The sequence below is a fragment of the Labrus mixtus genome, chromosome 8 (assembly GCF_963584025.1).
Source record: "Labrus mixtus chromosome 8, fLabMix1.1, whole genome shotgun sequence".
Lineage (NCBI taxonomy): Eukaryota > Metazoa > Chordata > Actinopteri > Labriformes > Labridae > Labrus > Labrus mixtus.
The window spans coordinates 18,319,778-18,339,466 of record NC_083619.1 but is presented as its reverse complement, the minus strand read 5'-3'; the positions used below and the strand labels follow the sequence as shown (position 1 = coordinate 18,339,466).

The 19,689-nt window shown below is 39.5% G+C and overlaps 2 protein-coding genes across 3 annotated transcripts in view; both read right to left on the bottom strand.

The window, feature by feature from the left end:
* The window catches only part of spidr (scaffold protein involved in DNA repair), a 31,819-nt gene extending 30,045 nt beyond the window's left edge, over window positions 1-1,774 (bottom strand). The window contains exons 1-4 of the mRNA XM_061044872.1: window positions 1,561-1,774; window positions 1,267-1,428; window positions 1,073-1,136; window positions 310-483 (exon numbers count right to left, since the gene is read on the bottom strand). Of these exons, the coding sequence (XP_060900855.1) occupies window positions 310-483; window positions 1,073-1,136; window positions 1,267-1,428; window positions 1,561-1,575 (415 nt within the window). The 5' untranslated portion in view covers window positions 1,576-1,774. The remainder of the gene's footprint in view (window positions 1-309; window positions 484-1,072; window positions 1,137-1,266; window positions 1,429-1,560) is intronic.
* Window positions 1,775-2,760: 986 nt separating this feature from the next.
* On the bottom strand, window positions 2,761-19,406 carry mapre2 (microtubule-associated protein, RP/EB family, member 2). 2 transcript variants are annotated; one of them, XM_061044871.1, is made up of 7 exons: window positions 19,303-19,406; window positions 9,705-9,832; window positions 8,893-9,038; window positions 8,538-8,754; window positions 8,290-8,432; window positions 4,445-4,603; window positions 2,761-4,199 (listed from the first exon to the last, which is right to left on the bottom strand). In XM_061044871.1, the coding sequence occupies exons 2-7, from the start codon at window positions 9,823-9,825 to the stop codon at window positions 4,101-4,103; spliced, it is 885 nt and encodes a 294-aa protein (XP_060900854.1). In that variant the 5' UTR covers window positions 9,826-9,832; window positions 19,303-19,406; the 3' UTR covers window positions 2,761-4,100. The 2 variants fall into 2 exon arrangements, with proteins under 2 accessions (XP_060900854.1, XP_060900853.1); XM_061044870.1 differs by lacking the exon at window positions 19,303-19,406 and adding an exon at window positions 12,947-13,232.
* Window positions 19,407-19,689: the final 283 nt, after the last annotated feature.

Sequence of the window (19,689 nt, the reverse complement as noted above, 5' to 3'; positions counted from 1 at the left end):
ACACACACACACACACACACACACACACACACACACACACACACACACACACACACACACACACACACACACACACACACACACACACACACACACACACACACACACACACACACACACCCCACAAGCCCCATTCTGTGGGGGTAAATATCAAGCCACAGCCTGCAGAAATTTAGCTTTGCTTAGCACAATGACTGAAATAAAGGGGAGACCAACAACTATACTGGCTCTGTTTTGAAGATCATCATTCCTGGTTTAACACTTGAATTATGTGCATATCTTTCTTGATCAATTAACTTGCTAGGTTACCTTTCTCAGTTCTCAGTTTGTGCAGTGCTCTAGTGTAAGACTGACTGAGAGCTGTGGGTCTCGCTTGTCTCGTAACGCGTCGCTCATGGGTCTCAACATCCGACTGCTCACAATCACTGGAGCTCCACGCGATGTTCACTGCATCCTCATTACAGTGATCAGCACTGGTCTGCACTGGGAAAACACAGAAGTACAGGAGCTATCAAGAGAAGGTGACGTACCATTTAATTTTTGACAATTCAAATCTTCCCACATGAATTACAGTCTTATGAAATGAATAAAATATGAAAATCTTTTCCTTAATAAAAGTGTATAAAATTGTGAATTGTGTGTTTAAATAGGGAGATATCTGATCAAAGATTCATGCAAGGATTTCCTCTTTGTTGGAAAGAGCAACAAATAACTCAAAGCCTCAGGAGCTGGTTTCACATTGTATTTTATGTAATTCTAAATCACTTTTAAAATGGTGATGCATTATTTTGTTGCCTCATTTGAATTATTTATTTATTAGTTTATGTTGTAAAATGTCTGCAATGGTGTATTCATGTTGATGCTCGTCTTGGCCAGGACACCCTTGGAAAACTGAAGTACAGAAATGCCATTTTTGCAGTAAAAAAAATCGAAATATATATGACATACTATCCACACTAACTAAATCAATTGACCTCGAATTGCTCCATGAAGTATGTTAACATTGAAGATTTTACTGATTTACTGCACAGCTCTTAATGTATAAATACATTTAAACCACACAACAAATTACCTGCTGTAGTGGACTGTGTCAACTTTCTAAAGACATGCAGTTTTCTTCCTGACGACTTGAGGTTCTGCAACAACAAAGAAGTGACACTGTCAACACTGTAATGATGAATAAGAGTGAGGGGGGGGGGGGGGGAGAGTAATGTGAGTGATGAACATTCAGTCATGTCGTGATGCTCCTCAGAAAACCATCATAACCTTAATCCCTGGAGACTCAAGAAAGCTGTCTCCACACTTCTCCCAGCTCTTTGCAGAGGACACACATGAAAGCGACGACGATTCCCGTGCTGCTTTTCGGAGACCATTCTCCACATCATCCGGGAAGAAGATACACTTTATATCCTTGGAATATCGTTTACGCTGCGGAAATAGAGCAAGGCTTATCTTAAAAGACTTTATCTGTGGGCAGGGCTGGATAACTGCTAACTAGCCTGTAGCTTAAAGTAAGTGTAAACAGGCTAACAGGATAGCTAAGTGTTAGCGGTTTCTTACCTTTCTGGCAGACATGGCAAAAATTAAAAACACATACAAGCCACCGTCATAGTTTATATTGGGGTCAAAACGACGGTTTCTAATTAAATGTTTTCTTTAACCCATTTTAATATATTTACAGGTTGCCGGTAGTTGCTACATTACTTAATAATAGTCAAAGCTGACTTGCTGTTGCTCAACCTGAGGGGTGTGTTTGATTTTTGAATCGCGTGGACCGGAGGAATCTCGCGAGTGTTTGTTTGTGTGCGTGTGTGTGTGTGAGCACCGGGCGAGCACCTACTACTGTCTGAAGGAATATTACACTATTCACTTGTTTTTTTTTTTTGACAGTTTTAGCAACCAGCTACTTTGCAGTCAGACTAAACATTAGTATTTGTATTTTATTTGTAATTTGTCTTTCTCTCTTAACTGCCTAGGGACAACAGATGGAAACTAGCACTTCTGCTATAATCTGGCATTTTTACAGCTGTTCATTAATATGCACTGTCCCTAACAAATAAATAAATAAATAAAATATATATCAACAGATACATTATGCCACATTTTTAAGGATTAAGCCATTTAGCTTTTGAGGAAGTGGTTAAACCGGATCTACCAGCTGCCTGACTAAATTGATGTACACACTTATAATCACATTTCCACAAATATGATAAATACTAATTTTAAGTTTGCAAATCTGCACAAGTAGTTTTACTTTGGGTATTAGGAGTAAACATAAACTATACTTTTCAACCGTGGCATTTAAAGTTTCCATTGAGATGTGGAGGAGTACAGTGTTAAAGTAAAACACTGAAGAAGTTCCACAAACTTCCACTAGAGTGCACTACTTGAGAAAATGCAGCAGGAGTTCCACTAGTCATTACATTACTTATCAGATGAATCGTTTGCATATTCTAAAAATAATGATCAAGTTAAACAACGCTGAATACAGGGAACTTTAAATTAACATGAATTTTGTCAATGTCAGTTTTGTATCTTTACTTGAACAAAAAACAAAAAATTGTGGTATTGCTTATTTTGCCCAGGTATTTATATGAATTCAATTTTTCCGGTGTGCTTATAGAGAGCATACTAAGCAGAAAACTAATTTCAAAGTGCAATCTAATTAAAAAAAATAACTCTACATGTAACTTAATTAAGTTCTTCCAATTTTAAGTCCATTCTATATACCATTGTGTTTGTGACATCACAACACCCCTGTGAACTTAAAATGTAATTTTTATTACAGCAAATCCATCCGAATCTCCACAACTTTCAAATAGCAGGTTAAACATACAAAAAGCTCACTTAACATACTTGTTTTTTTTTTATTAAATATGTAAAAAGCAGGTCAAGTTATTCACAAATAAAATGCATACATGCAACACGTTTTTTGGGGGGAATGCATAATGAGTGGGACATGGAAAAAAAAAAACATTTACCATTCATTAATTATTGACAGAACATGTTTACATTCCTTTTCCTTTACACAATTATATATGACTAAAGCATTATGGTGCACTGCCCAGATCAATATTAGTAAATGCAATATTAAGAAAGGGTATACAATGTACTTACTGGAATATAGCATGGCAAATGACTCAGTGAACCAACACCCAAAGACCTGGGGTTTAAAAAAGAAATACTCAGAAACAAACAGCTGAAATCTGAACAGACCACAAGTTCCAGCTAAGGTTAAAATATAAAATGTTGCACCATTATAAGACGAGTCCACAATAGTGTTTCTTCCTGCCCTATGTTTATGATATAAAAAGTAAACTATCATACCACATTGTATGGTGTGAAGAACACATTGGACACACTGATTATCTGAAATCTTTAAATTTGTGTGTGGATAGCTGTCAAACAGTCATAAGTTGGCATTTTACTACATTGCATTCACAAGTCATTGACTGTATTGTCCTCCTTCACGAGGATGCAATGCAGAAGCTTGCACTATTTCTAAGGCTTAACAATAATAATAATAAATATGGTGAGTCTACGGACAGATTGTCCAGTACAGAGTCAAATGTCAGTGCAACTTGTGGAAGGAGGTTAAATAAGAGCCACTACGAGCCCTTACAGGGCTTTGCTTATTGCATTATTGTGATTAATATTTTTTTGATATGCAAATTACAAAACAAAATAAAATGAAAAAAAAAAAAAAAAAGGACAGAGGCTGGGAAGTTAACACTTGCACCGACAGATAACAGTTACCTGTCTAAACTTCAGCATTTCATCACATCTACTGTAGATTTTCAACAGACTGTCCACCCACACAATCCTCGGAAACTTCTGTGATGGTCTGAGATCGGAGGTCATCTCCACAAACCCACCACAGCAGTTCACCAATAGTCACAAAAAAACATCAACAGTGAGCAGTGGAGAGATACAAAAAAATAAAAACTGTGATGGTGCTTGCATTCAGGAGGTTGCTTCATGTGCTCAGTCTCAAAGAGAACAAAAAAAAGGAACAATGAGGAAAAATTAAAATCCGTTGAACAGTTCTCACATATTAAAAAGAAGGGGGTAACTGTGGTGAGGGATGATGATGATGGCAGTCAGTATTCATCCTGCTCCTCCTGTTGATCATCTGTTGCCTCCTCTTGAGCTTGCTGTTCCACTTCTTGTCCGTCACCCTCAGCCAGCTCTGCTCCCTCCTTGAAACCGAGCACAGACAGTTTAAAAGAGCGCTACTGAATTTTTCTCCAAGGCAAACACACTTGATTACACACAAAGAATGACTTCTTATCTCTTTAAGCAGTTTAGTTTCCACATGATTTAACCACAAAGGAACACATATTTTACTGGCGAACGAGCCGCTGCAAAAACATAACTAAGGCTGACAAAAAACCTCCAACTGAACGGCATCCCGTTGAGCTCAGTCTAGAGGTCACAGACCTACCTGTTCGTCTGAGGCGTAAAGGACCTCCATTAGCCGCTCGACAAACGGGCCGTTTTCTTCACCCTGTTCCTGGCACAGCAGCTCCACCTCCCGCAGCTTGCTGAAGTAGTAGTCCCTCTCCTTCTCCACGCCTTCCAGTGCCAATTTTAACGTGCTGACCTACATGAAGAACATCCATAGAGACTCGTTTTTGCATTGATCAGCCATTTTTATAAATACAGTTGTTTTGATTATAGCTATGTGATAGCAAAGGAAAAACAAGCAGGAAAATATACAGAGCACAGCACATATCAAAATTTAAACTCCACAAATATGAAACCTACAGTCAGGGGCGTGTCCAGATGGGTGGCATGGGACCCCCTTGAAATCTGATTGGCCACCCCAAAAATCCTAAACTGTGATTGGCTATTTGCACTGTCAGAAGCTAGACTTTTATTAACACCAAATATCAGGTCTTTTTTTGGAAAGGCTGATTATCTTTCTTTACGTATCAATTAGGGCTGTCGCGCTGAAGGAATTTTCACCGCGGTGATCCAAGGTGGCTCAATAGCGCAGTGAGCGGTATTATCGCATGTCCACCCCTCACCTCTTTTATTTTATATATTAAGCACATTTGTTTGTGAATCAGGGGTCAGAAACTGGCCTGCCAGCAATGATATATGGCCCATAAGGTTATTTAGATGGGACTTTTACTTATTTGATCATTTTCTTGACAATAACGCTGCGATAATAAGTGACAGAGACAAACACTCCCGCCACAGAACAGAACAGAACAGAGCAGCGCTGCAGACAGTAGACAGCGCCTGGTGCTGAAGTGAAGCACTGTCACAGCAGCAACAGATATGAACCAGAATCACCTCCTCTTAAGCCTTTTGACTACGAAAAAGTGCAAGACAGTTCAGTTCTTTAAAAATCTGTACAGTATGATTTGACAACAGACTATATACGAGAGAGGGAGAGAGAGAGAAAGGGCGAGAGAGCATGCACACCGCTACAAGGACTTTACTGAGTTGTGCGTTTTCTCATTTACTAAGTACTCAGTCTACTGTTATGTAGGCATATCCTGTAGCCAGATCATTCTGTACAGGTTTTAAAGAGCAAACTGTCATGGTTATAACTGTTGCTGCCATGATGATGTATTTCAGCTGTGCTGTGTGTGTGTGTGTGTGTGTGTGTGTGTGTGTGTGTGTGTGTGTGTGTGTGTGTGTGTGTGTGTGTGTGTGTGTGTGTGTGTGTGTGTGTGTGTGTGTGTGTGTGTGTGTGTGTGTGTGTGGTGTCGGCTGCGCTCCGCCGCTTGCATGCACACTGCTCTGTATTTCTTTAAATCATACTATATGGCAGCAAAATGACAAATTGACAGACAGACGAGGGCGTCTCATGTTTTCTAGTTTTTTTCTTTATATTCTTGATTTTTCTTTTGTAGAGATGACTTACCCACGACCAATAAGTAAGTGCACACAGTCTGCTCTCCCACACACTGTGCTGAAAAGTCATTCAGTAATGTTACCATGCTGGTTTTGTTTGTTTTGATTAGCACAACTACACAAATTCTGCTTACGGCCTCGGCATGACCAGGGTGAAGCCCTGAACTTGTGTTAAAATCACAGTAATCAGCAAAAGAAGCCTCTCTGTCAGAGCACAGACACGCTCCTGTGTGCAAAGTAACACAACATGCTAGTTGAGCCACCATACCAACATAAAACATGACTTTGACAACAGAATTTCTCAAGAAACAAAACTTGTATTTGGGACCCAATCAATATTCCAGGGTCCCACTCAAACCACCATACGTGGATCCAGGGGCCAACATTACTGAGTTTCCTAACTTAGATGTGTCTGATTCTGTAGTTTATTAGAGAGAAATAATAACAGGAGGGAAGACCTTGAAAATGTCATAACCACCTTTGTCACAGAACATACAAAGAAACCGTGCCCATTAAAATGACTTCATATTTTTACCCTTCAACACATATGTGTCATTAGATGTAGGTCAACCGACACTTGTTACTTTACTTTGTAGTACTTGAAGCAAGTGAAGACATGTAGCCGAGATGGCTCACCACTGTCCCGTTGAAATCAGCTGTCGTTTTCCAGTTCAACACCAACTAACATCCTCACGGATAATTTCAGTCTTGTGGGTCAACTATTCAGGTTCAGAAATACGGAAATCTGTATAAATCCAAATGAATCACATCCCTGATAGATATGAAACAGACATAACAATGTGGACTTTGATAACAGACAAAAAAGCAACAGATATGCAGTCACAAGATCAACAACCAAATGAGTCACGCGCACACTGCTTCATATCAAACAGATGTGAGCTTCATTATCAGAAACTGTTGAAGACTTCGATAAATCAATGTTAAGCAGAAATAAAGCTCATTCAATGTTTACTGCACTAACTGATTGTTTTCCTTCAGCTGTTGTCTGGAGAAACAAGTTGCTAACACATCAATTTTAGGATGATAGAGTGACCTTGCCTACCAACAGTTGCTTACCTACACATACAGCACTTAAGATGAAACATCATTTTGTTTGTGTTCACCTGGAGAATGTACGTCCAAGTAAGTGATCTTTACTGAGCTAATCAGTGGTCCCTAATGTTTTATTTCCCCCCTCTTCTGCTCAGATGTTTAGAACCTTAGCTAAGCTAGCAATAAACAACAGGTGCAATCCATAACTAATGGCCGAAGACAACAATTTCAAGAAAAACAAGTGAATTGATGCTGTAGATTCAGTGGAGAAGAAGTATTGTGTTTACAACACTGTTAGGCTGTTGCTGCTGTGCAAATATTGTGAAGCTGGTAAGAGTTTCAACACCCCAAAAACCAACACCATGAGAACAATGAGAGTTGAAAAAAAAGGTTGAGGTTGAAGGCTGGAAAACTAAGAACAAAACAAAGTATCAGGTAGTACTTCAGATTAGGCTGATCATTTTCTGTAGGTCACATCACAAAAAGTCACATGTCATCTGCGATGTCATTTACATAAAGTTAAAATTACAGCAACTTTAATACTAAACATGTTGAATAAATTTCATCAATCCCGTGTGACTAGGGTCCAGAGTAAGCTGCTTTGTTGGTTTTGTCTATGGATTGTAACTCAGGTGTTTCTTATCGTTGTTTATATAATCTATTGATCTATTAGTCATTTGTCAATACATCTGCCAGTTACAGCCTCGCTCTCTCACATGTTTAAAGTCAATACTTATTATGTATACAATGGCCCAAGGTTTTTCTGAGCTACACGTTGCACATACTTAGTTCAGTAAGTATTGAACTCAGTTTCTAGTCTTGCTACAAATTCTTAATTCAGTAGATTAAATAGCTAAATAGGCAAAAAATAAGCGGTCTTCTAATTTTCATTCCATTTATTTCATTGTTTAAATTCCACATTTGGAAGAACAACAGCCACATAAAAAACAAAACAGTGAAATAATTAGTTAATAAATGTAACTTGTTGTCCAGCTTTGCACCAGATGTTCTGCTGATTGTCTGGTGGAGTGCTTTAAAGACAACAAACTGCAGCACATACATGAAAAGGACAGGATAATAGACTTATAGATACTTTGAATGTGGGCATAAAGGATACCATATCAGTTTAAGACCAAACTATATATTATTGACCCCCTCAACAAAGCAAATTTGTAGACCATTTTTTTACTGAATACTGTTGTACTTGGACTTCGCTATGGTTAAGAGTTGTGTAAAGAAGAAGACCAAATCTTTGGTATTATGAGAATGAGAGCTACAACAAACTGGCCGCAGAATGTGAGCGAAATGAAGTAGGAACTTAGCTTTTCTGACGTACAACCAAAAGAATTTAAATGTTCATAAACCCACCTCTTCTGTAAGATGTGTGACCTGTGCGTCCAGTTCTTTCTCTCCTTTGGCAGGAGTTGCTATTGCAGGGATCTTTTTGGCTGACGAGGGTCTGGATGTTGGTGTTGAGGACTTGGGAGTTGTTGAGCTCGACCTTGATGCTCCTACAGCAGACAAAAATGTGTTGGATGAATGATGGCATGATAATAATGTCTGCAAAACATTTCTCAGAAATGGCAGAAGTGGCAGATGTGGCAGAAGAAGATTACCTGCGGTCGGGGAGCTAGCTGCATGCTGGGACTTCTTTGGCAGGTTGAAGATCTGCTCACCAGGGTCAGGTGGGGGGATGGCATCCTGACCCTGTCTGGCTGCAACTGGGTCATAATCTTTACCATCGTAATTAGCATCAAAGAACTTCTTAAACCATTGGATGAAATCGAGATTGTCCTGAAATCTGCCTTTAACCAGTTTCTCTACAGGAATAATCTGAATAGAGGAGAAGAAAAGAGAACAAAAAAAAAAAAACATAAATGCAAGCAGTTCATGCAGAGCTCATACAGTGTGGAACCAAAATAACAAAACTTAATATGCTGATCAAGATTAATGTAAGGTTAAGACACTCACCTTGTCCACATTCATCCTTTTGAAGGATGCCTGCAACAGTTTGAAATTATGAATGTACTCGTGCTCCAGCTTAGCTTGAAATTTGACCTTCTTAAGACTGATGCAACCAGGGAAGAGCAGATCCATGAACTGGCAATACGCAGCTCCTAAAGATGTGGCAAAATGTTAATTTAGTACATAAGACTTGGCTCTAAAATGATACAAAAAAATATGGAAGACTTTGTCAAGATACAGTCAAGGATATATCACGCCCACCAAGGCCCAACACAAACTCCATAAGAATACAAGAGAAAAATGTGTTTTTTTTAAATCCACATTATTGACCTTGTTTCTTGAAGAAGGAAACTTTTAAACACATTCTCAGGAACATTACAAACTTTAACTGAAGCCTTGGTAGACCTTAATCCAATTGGAAAAGAGGACAGGACCTCAACTTGGGTTTATGTGAATTGTATCTGATAGCGGTCACCAACAAATAGAGGGCACATAAGAAGTAATCAAAGAAGTAGATTACACCTTAAGACAAGCAGGGGGGCTGTGTGTGTTTCTGTAGTGACTGAAATTGGATTACTTGGTCACAGCAGAAGTACATGGCAGGCTACAAGTTTATTTATAGACAACTCTCTGTCAGGGAGAGGTGAGCTTGTTGCCACAGGTTGTTAGAACTGCCAGCTTACATTATATTGTACTGGAATCCTCTACTGGTGAAGATGTAATCTATGAAGCAAGCATTCTTTGCCCCATGAAGTGCACGCTAAGGGAAGGGAAGAGGACGTGATAAAAGAGCCATATTTCTTTCACTCCGTTCTCACCTGAGGAGAGCTGCTCCACTTTCGTGTAGTTTAGGCAGAGAATATCGTTAACCCAGGCAGTGATGTCATGCCTGCTCATAGTCTCCTGGGTTATTGAGGTAGAATATACGTTGACCGCCATCCCCCAACTGCAACAGAAGAAAGACAACACATCATAACAAGGGCAATGCATTTGGAAGGACGTTGCTGAAGCTCATCCTCAGGTTTGCTCCTCCTTCACAAAGAAACCTTCAGGCCTTTAAATTGTTTTATTTAATTATGTAAATTATTTAAAAAAAAAATATGGCTATTATTTCCTGGTACCTTCAACCTACGACATTAACCACAATACAAGACAGTGATGAGTTTCTGTATCCATTCGAAGACTGACCCGTAAAGATAAACGCAATACAACACGACTAACTGCAATATACTTCTCTTTATTCAAAACAAACCAATCGGCTCATACTACGTTCAGTTATCATGCATCAGATTTCACTGAGAGCCCAACAGCAACACAGAATTAAGATTTACATCAAGATATGACATTTATTCAGGTGGCCAGACCGACCCAAATAGAGGAACACAGATGAATATCAACTAAGCCTCCTAATGACTCAACAACTCCCACCTAAGCAGGTCGCCAGTACTAACATCTATTGACAGTTATCTAAGGTGCCCACTGAGTACAATGCACACGCTGTCATAAAGGATTAGGTAATGTCAGAAAACGGTTAAAAACAGCCATCATGATTTCTTAGTTCCCAATATGACGTCTGTCTAATGACCAAGAGTCCAATAACCAAATATATTCACTTTACAATCATAAATGTTTAAGATCAAGTCCTGTATTTATACTTGACAGTGTGGATCTAAATACATTTATTGTAAATAATAAACATTTAAAATGGAACTTTCTATGGAAACAGAGAATGTCCTTTTTGTCTTGTAAAAAAAAAAAAGCATTAAAATAATAAAATGGTTCTAAATGTTGTGTTCATGCAGCATGGTGAATCAGCCAATTCTTGTATTTCAAAAGATATGTACACAGTGACACAGTTTAAAAACATGTTAATGCTACAATAATGGTAAATGGACTTGAGCTTATATAGCGCTTTTCTAGTCTTCCAACAAAGCGCTTTTAGACCACATGTCACACCCACCCACACCCTTTCACACACTGATGGTAGTGATGATCGCTATGTAGTATCATCCATCAGAAGTAACTAATCCCATTCATGCACCACCGAAGCAATTTTGGGGTTAAGTGTCTTGCCCAAGGAAACATCGGACATTTGGCCAGCTGGGGCCCACAATAATACACTAGACCAGTGGTACTCAACTAGTGGGTTGGCACCCAAAAGTGGGTCGGGGAGCTGTTTTCAGTGGGTCACGGAAGTGTCAAAAAGTCTTTGAAGCGCTCCGTAAACGTGTTTGTTTTGTTCAGTGTCTTGCACATGTTTTGTACAGTCTGAGATCCAAACTACACAATTGTCCATCCAAAAAAAAATTCTGATCGGTTTAAAAATGTCAGAAATTTAGGTCGGTTTTCTCACGGGGGGTGTTGCTGGTGGGACCTGAGGCTAGACGAGTTGAGAACCACTGCACTAGACGACCGTGAAGTGCATGAATGAAAAAAGATTTGTCGATAATCGTGTCGTGTTGCTCGCGTTTTTAAACTAACTGAAGCGGAGTCACACGTCAGACCACACATCTCCTTTGATTATGGGAAAACAGAAGGTAACATTTTCATATTTTGGTTGTAGCCGACCTCTTTGAATTTGCACCTTGGATGCAATCATTAGATTTCACTTTTACGTCAAGTTGGATGGAGCAAGGATGTTGCGATTTCACCTGCATTACCCGGGGTTCTCTCCAATTGCCCTACTTAGGTGTGAGAATTTCCACGTACCAAAAATTACATCAGGGAACTCAAACTTTGACACCTAAACCGCGGATTAAGAAGTCACACAGCTAGGCCACAACGACGTGAGTAACAGCTTACTCCATTTTCTCAACCATAGTAAACAGAAATGTGTCTCATTTCTTGTACCTACTCCAACCAAACACAAAAACATCAATGTCATTGATCACGCTCAGAAATGTGGACTGTTAAGTCTTACCAACACAGCATTTAAGTTTGCAATGTTCAAGATTTGGAAACCTAACCAGTTACTGATATAACATCATAAAGTATGGAGTTTCCCTCTTCTGATCAGATTTTTTTGGATGTGGAAAATTGTGCAGTTTGGATCTCAGACTTTACAAAAACATGTGCAAGACACTGAACAAAACAACATAGTATTACTAAGTTATAATCAAATTGGCCTTCTGCTTTATTTCACATACAGAAATAAAGGCTGTAGCATAACCACGTCTGCCTCCTTCATTGACAGGCTCTATTAAAACACCCTTCTTTTTTAGCTTGTGGCAGCGCCTGATATGCTATTTAACCATGCTTTAAAGTCGTCATCATCATGTCTAGCTAACACCAGTCTATGCAGGGTAATAACCCTCCAGCAAGTAAAGTTGGGCTATCACAGCACTGCACTGTACGAGCAGAGACCTCGGAGCCTCGGTTCACTGATTCTCCGGGAAGGCAGGGAGGAAGAAAAGTGGGCCAGCCGATCCCATGTCAACAAAGCGGATGTATGTGCTGCAGCTAGCATGCTTTGTTAGCCGGGCAGTGATAGCACAGCCGACACCAGGGCTGGGCTGATGCCTCAATTCAAAGAGAGGAGGAGGGATCCGTTTTTAATGTAGCAACTCGTGAGGGTTTTCCAGCTATAACACTGTCGTATAAAATACACATAAAGTTTGATTTTCCGTGTCAGGATTGGGAGTGATTTAGCCCCCAACACGCAGGGGCGTCTGTCGGTGTATTCCTGTCATTTGAACAAACCAGTCCTCCAAAAGAAAAAAAAAAAAAAAAATCAGCCTGAGCACACTGCGCAGAAAACCATTTCACATTCAACTTCTGCCTGCAATAATCTTTACGAAGACGAGACTTATAAAACCAGATTAAGATGAAGACGGGTTTATGCTATCTTGAGAGCGATTTACGCCATTCAGAGAGCTAAAGATGACAGGAGAGACAACAGGAGGAGGAGGGGAGGGGGGGGAGAAAAAATAGCAGATGGGTGCAAAGCAAAACCAACACACGACGTGGAGGAGGACCAGGCCAGAATGCGGAGTTGTTGCAGGAGTGTCTTGTCCTTTTTTTTCTCCCCACATCATAAAAGTCAAATGATGTCTGGTTTTACCTGTATGCGCGCTCTCCCCGCACTGTATTTTTCCTGTAAGGAATGATGTTGGATCCGTTGTCCGGGACGATGTCGTTGTTATTCTCTCCATTTGGGGAAAGGGCTTGGGTGGGACCGGGCATTTGGGTCTCTAAAATGTGGAACAGATACTCTGTTCTCTGTCTGGCCGGGTAAAACAGCAGAAAAAATAACAACAGGAACGATGCAAGTGCTAAGAAAGTGCCGCACCTCCGGGGCTCTTCGCTTCTGTCTGCTTATTCTTCACAAATCTCTGCCCTAATGACGTCGCTGCACCCTGTACCACGTGACTGATGGGACTGGCTGCCTGTTCCTTAAGGTGGGCTATTTCAGTACAGCAAAAATACATTGATCACTTGTTTGCTAAAAATGAATCATCATTATCATCACCGGCCAGATCTATCAACACTCGCTGATAATACACAAGTATTTGTAGACGGTGTGACATTTATCAAATTTAAAAAAACGAAAATGCAGCACCCACCCCAGTTTCACCTTCAAATGTTTCAATGATTATTAGATCGTTTATAGGCACTACATCACCCAACAACAGGTGTGGGTAAACACAGAAGAGTGTTTGGGTGATATGGTGTCGTAAAAATGATTTTGATTACTAACTATCAATTAAAATTTCCCAACAAAAACACATCTCGTCGACTGCTCCAGCTGTATGCTCATTTAAAATGTTTCAGGGCTGCAATAATTTGTCAATTCATTGATCTATGTATTAGTCATAGATAGTTTATGTATTAAATGACTTTAATTTTAAACACAATTTGTGGTGCAAAAATTAAAAATGTAAATAGTTTATATGGTCAATAACTCAATGTCTTTGGGTACGCGTGTTTGTGAGACAAAAGAAGTATATTAACTGGTTATAGGAATTTGTGATGGGCATTATTTCACTATTTGCTGAGAACAAAAATGAATCTGTCAATCAAGAAGATAGAGTATAGTAATTAATAAATAATAATAATAATAATCATCATAAATAATTAATAACCATACTAACAATAATAATAATTATTATTATTATTAATCAATCTTCTCACTATTGTGCTGGATTAAAAAAACAGTAATAAAGATTTGGAAATTGCCAATAAGCATTCTCCAAAGCCCAGGGTAAAGTCTTCAAATGTTTTGTTTTGTCAGAGCAACAGTAGAAAACTCAGATATATTCCAAGTACTATGGCAAGATTACAGTTATAACCAGCACACTCGTACCTGAGAATCTAGACCATGTAGTTTTTTGTAAATCATTTATAAATGATCAAAAAGGTTGCTGGTTTGTTTATGTGCACCAACAAATCAAGTGATGAAATAATCATTATTTTCCTTTTTTTTATTATGATTATTTTTTACTGTCTGTACATCATCTGTTCATTCAAAGACCTAATTCAATACACATTGGTGTTTGAAATACGAACAATACAGTCCTGTGGTTTCTTGGAATCTTCTGTATGCGTATTCACATCTGATGTTTTTAGACTATAAACCACAGCTTTGCTTTGTGTTGTACTGTGGAACTGTTCTCAATGTGTCAGTCCTGACTAAACTGGCTCATTCGAGGCTTGTTGACACATTTTTAGACCAAAACTTAATTTAGCTGAACTGGAGATAATTGACAATGGACACGATCTACCCAGTGCAATTCTTAAATCTTCATGTGCAAACGTCATTGGTCACCAGTGCCTGTGGTATCTAATCTTCATGAGGGAAGATGGAGGAAGCTATTCTGGCAACATTTAGGGAACTAAGGTGTTTTCACCATGCCTACAACACCAACAAGTTCTAGTGCTGCTTGCAATAGCTTCAAAGTTAGTGTTTCCATGGGTGGCGCAGTGGCAACACTGCCAATCAAAGACCACATCCTGAAGCAACATGCTAATAAACAGAACACGATCAACCAAAACTTCTAGTTGGATCTGATGAAGTGAGATTAGTGCATCCCTAATTAAAATGAAAATGTGTGCAAATGCAATCATGTTAAATTGTGACATGACAATGTATCTGAAAGTCCCATGACTTACCACACACCTAATATCAAATCTATACCTCAGTGACTATGGTTAGTAATCAATAAGAAGAAGCTACTGTACAGTCTCTAATCAGCATGAGTAAAACTGACACAGCTTTAAAACAGCACTGGATCACACCACAAGGAAAATACACCATAGCTGTGATGTCTCAGGCAAAAATATACAAAGTCATGTAAAGGGCCTATCAGCAAAGGTCTAAGGCCAATAACACCACATTTACCATGACACTGTATTATTATTATTTTACTGCCTTGATTTACCCCCCCCACTGTTTTATTAATCATTTTGTTGCATTATTTAAAAACGTTTTTTCTTTTTTTGACAGTACCACATTGACATACCTAGGAGTTATATTGTTTTGTTGACACTCAAAGAATGGACAGATTTTTAAGTCTTCACAGCAATGCATCTATTCACTTTCAGTTAACGGTCAAATCACATGCGGCTCGAGGTGCCTGAGCTTATTTTGTGTGAAAACATTTTTCCCTGGTCATAATGAGACTAGTGCTGCAATGATAAGTTGATCGATTGGTCAGCTGTTAACTAATAAATCAGTTTCAAACTATATTGATAATCGGTTATTACTGACAGTCAGTCATCTTGTTGGGGTCAAGTACAAGACATTTGAGGACGTCTTTTATTTTATGGACAAAACAACAAATTAATTAACAGATGGGTCTAAAGAGTCATCCTGTTGGTTTTGTCACTTTGCAAATGTTTTGCAACAGAACTTTTTCCGTTTCATCAAAGCCCTACCGTCGTGCCTTCTTGTAGAAAACCTTCACAGAGCCTATTACACCTCCACTTCCAGCTGCATCATCAGCAACTATTGCTGTCAAGAGGGCAAATGCCATTAATGCTTTCAAAAAATAGGTGTATAGTAGGATATAAAATACTCACACAACTTCACAACTTAAAATTGTTCCTCTGGTGCCACCATCAGGCCAAAGCTTTTTATTGCAAACAACTTGAGGACTTGAGTATAAGTGAAGGAAGAAAAGTAGTATTTCCTCCATTTTCAGTCAATACTTTATCCATGACAGCAGCATCATGGTTCATCAACAGGACCTGGTTCTCCATAAAAAAAAAAAAAAAGATGAAGTTGCTTTCTTTGACTTAATAATGCAGGGTTTCGAGGAACTCTTTTGCTTTGGAGAAACTGCCAAACACGTTTCAAATTCCAATAGTTTTTCACTTTAAAGTGTTGGAAAAATATTATCTAAATCATTATCCTTAAACCGACCACACAGGAGCTTATCATAGTCACATGTGCGTAAAGCGGATGCATGTGCCACAGATTGAAACTTGATCCCAATAATTCACTGACAGACTAAAATCATGCTCATCAAGCTCATGTTTTAGGTGTTTTAATATAATACCAGAAATAAACCAATGCAGTGGTATAAAAATAATATTTGGTGTGTTTTCTCTCTGGAGGGAAAGATAATCAGGAATGCCCTTCTAAACAGGGTCAAACGTTTTCTTCACACAAATCCTGCAGAGCCCAGCACAAGGCATAACCAAGCACTAATCTTATTAAATGACCAAAGTGTGGACACACAAATGTCTCTGCCTAGAATAAAATGCATGCAACACCACATTTATGCTACAGCAATGCTAAAGGCAGTTTCAGACTGGAAAGTGACAACTGCATCATTTTGGGTTTCCTCACAAACAACTGCAAGCACTGAGGACTGTTTTGTATCTCCAGGCACGCAGGTAAAGTATATCATGGTCAAACTTCAGAGGCAGTAGGAATTTGAGAAACTTTGTGCTTGTTCACACAATCATGGGGGTTGGCTGAGTGAAGCTCAAAGTTAAAAAGGTACAAATCAGAAATTTCAGACCCTCAAACACTTCGTCACATCTTAATTCTAGCTATAAATGCAATCACGAAAACATTTTATGTTACAAAAAATGTGTCCTACATGAAGATGGATTTACTTCAGATGCGATGCAGAACACAAAATCATTCCCCTTTCACCCATGTCTGTACAGTATATTTAGCGCCTCTTGGTATCGTGAGTCGAAACTAGGAGTGAACAGAAGTGTGACCGAATCTTTTCATTCAAATATTTAAAGATTTGTGGTTTACATGTGGGGTTGTCCAGACACTACTACAAATGATGTTGAGAATCAAGCAGTTTTTCAAGGAGGAAACTTGAATTCAGCCTGACCTTAAAACAAACAAACAAGCAAATTAAATGAGGTATCATGCAGAGTTTTAACACTTTGTACAAACCCAGAGATATGGGCAGCAGCTGCATTCCTCATTCTGTGCTGCTGCTAGACTGGGTACCAAAGACATGTCATTTTCCAGTCTGACAGGCTGCAAAGTGTCATCACAGAGGCGAGGCATGCATGTCCTGCCAACGTTAAAAATGAGACTAAGGGGGCGCTGGTGGTGCAGTGGTTAGAGCGCGCGCCCCGTGTATGGAGGCTGTGGTCCTCCAGGCGGGCGGCCCGGGTTGGGTCCGACCTGTGGCTCCTTTACTGCCTGTCGTTCCCTGCTCTCTTTCTCCCTGGTTTCCGACTCTGTCCTATCTCTCCAATAAAAGGCAGAAAATGCCCAAAAGTAGATCTTGAGACTAAGAGAAGCATAGGAATGAAATAGGTAAAAAATGATGCCAAAACTAGAGAGACAAAGAAACCCGTAGAGGTCCGTCTTTGCACTCTTAACAAAAAAGACAGGCAGCATTTATGTGCAATGATACAAAACAAAATAGGCCGACATATCTTAAGTTATTTCAAAGGCATGAGAGCTTTAAGCATCTCCTTAAGAATATTTTTGAACATATATAATTTGAGCTGAGCACAGCAGTGTTGTTTCAGAAAAATGAACAAAACACATTATACAATGACGCAGAATTGTACAACTATGAAAAGTGAGCCCCGTGTGCGTAGACATTTTGAACATACAGTACATTGCAGGATAACGTTGCCCTGAGGTTCAGCAATAATTAAGTCAAGGAATTTTGTTTTACTGGACTGTCTGGAATGATTTAAGGGCTTTCTGCTTGAACTTTCTGCTCTGACTGTTGAGATTTAGAAAATATCCACGTGGGCTTCTTTCAGGGACAGATGATTTTTTTGTTGTTGTATATTTTTGAATGATGCAGTTTGTTGGGTTCATGTGAATATCTTGCCTGCATCACTCTAGAAATGAAGCGTGCAAGCAAGATTAGCTTAAACAGATGCTTAGACTAGCTTAACTGTTAACAAGCTTGCTTTCAGCTGTGTGAAGGTGGTGGGTGCCATGTTGGCGATGCACAGCTGGAGGATGATGATAGTTTAGTCTTTACATAATGCCTTTAGGCATAGGCTATTACAAATCACTGGGCTGCTGCACATAAAACTCCATTACAGGAAATGCAGCTTTCCTTTTAGTCTGGGTAATCAAAGGGTTGGTGATTGGGTGGGTTGGCTGTGGCAGCTCAACCCAACAGATCCACCCCAAAAAAAAAACAGAATAAAAAAAACCCAAAAAGGAGGACACCCTTTACCCAGGTCCAAGTTGGACGGGATAACACTTTTGCCATGCACTTACAGAGAAAAGTGTCCAGAAGGAGTCAGGGTAATAAGAGGGAACCTAAAATCTGAAACCAATTAGGGAAGGGAGATCATGCAGAACTCAAGTGGATATATAACTTTAATGGCATCCTTAAGGCAATTCCTTATAGATTCCATAGAATAACAGTCGCAAGTGAAGTTTTCTGTTTTAAAAGAGAAGCAATTTTGCATCCACTATACAAAAGAGTGAGGAGTTCCCCGGTCACCTCCTCTTCTCCCCCCCCCCCCCCCCCCCCCCCCCCCCCCGGTGCCTGGTCCACGCCACTGTTCACAACCAGCTCGTACAAGAGTCTCAGCCTATTTTCTGAGATTTCACTCACTAACGGGGCATTCAGCTGCAGTAAATAAAGCTAATTCCGCTTCGTCTCTAAGGATTGACAGTTTCAATGGAGAACAATACATGTGAGTGAGTGCAAGCTAATACACAGTGAAACAGTCCCAGAACGAAATGAAAGACTGTTTTACTAAAAATTTACGATACTTACAGTACCGGTGTTACACGTTGTTCAGCTGACCGCCAAGTTTCCAGTTAGCTAATTTTGCTTCCGTCGACATTGTCAGAATAGTGACAGCCGACATATGCTCTGACCCTGGGTTACCATCATCACCGTACGAGCCACCGACACGTACGTTCATTACGCTCCGCTTTTCGCAGCTGAACACCATATTCTGCAGTGCAATTAAAAATGACACGCTGTAATAGTTCAGCGAAAAGAAAATGGGACTCACCAGTGAACTTCGATCCGCAGGTTACAAGGTGTTAAAATTTGCTGTTTTCCGGCTGAGTCACCCCACCCTCAAACGCCCATTCTCGCAAGACGATGAGAAGACAGCCCGCAGCTCATTGGACAATGCTTCATCGGTGTTGAAGCTGATTGGTCAGTTTCTGACATCTGTCGTGATTTTGTCCAATTGGGTGTTGATGCGTTGATCATTCCGAACATCTGACAGCGATCCCCTTTGTCGAGCTTTAAAACATATATTTTATCAAAAAAAAAAAAAAAAACGAAATACTTTTCGTTCAAGTGCGAAAATACACTTTCCGCCTATTTCCAATTTTTATTTTTTTTTACGAATGGATTTATTTGTAGGCTATACTAAATTAGAGGAACTCGT

What these genes read in the sequence shown, in the direction of transcription:
- mapre2 (XM_061044870.1), bottom strand. Translation starts at nt 13,068, where the DNA reads ATGCCCGGTCCCACCCAAGCCCTTTCCCCAAATGGAGAGAATAACAAC. An exon ending in CGGGGAGAGCGCGCATACAG is followed by an intron (nt 9,833 to 12,946) that starts GTAAAACCAGAC and finishes CTTCTGTTGCAG; the next exon opens with TTGGGGGATGGCGGTCAACG. An exon ending in TCACACATCTTACAGAAGAG is followed by an intron (nt 4,604 to 8,289) that starts GTGGGTTTATGA and finishes TTCTTCATGTAG; the next exon opens with GTCAGCACGTTAAAATTGGC.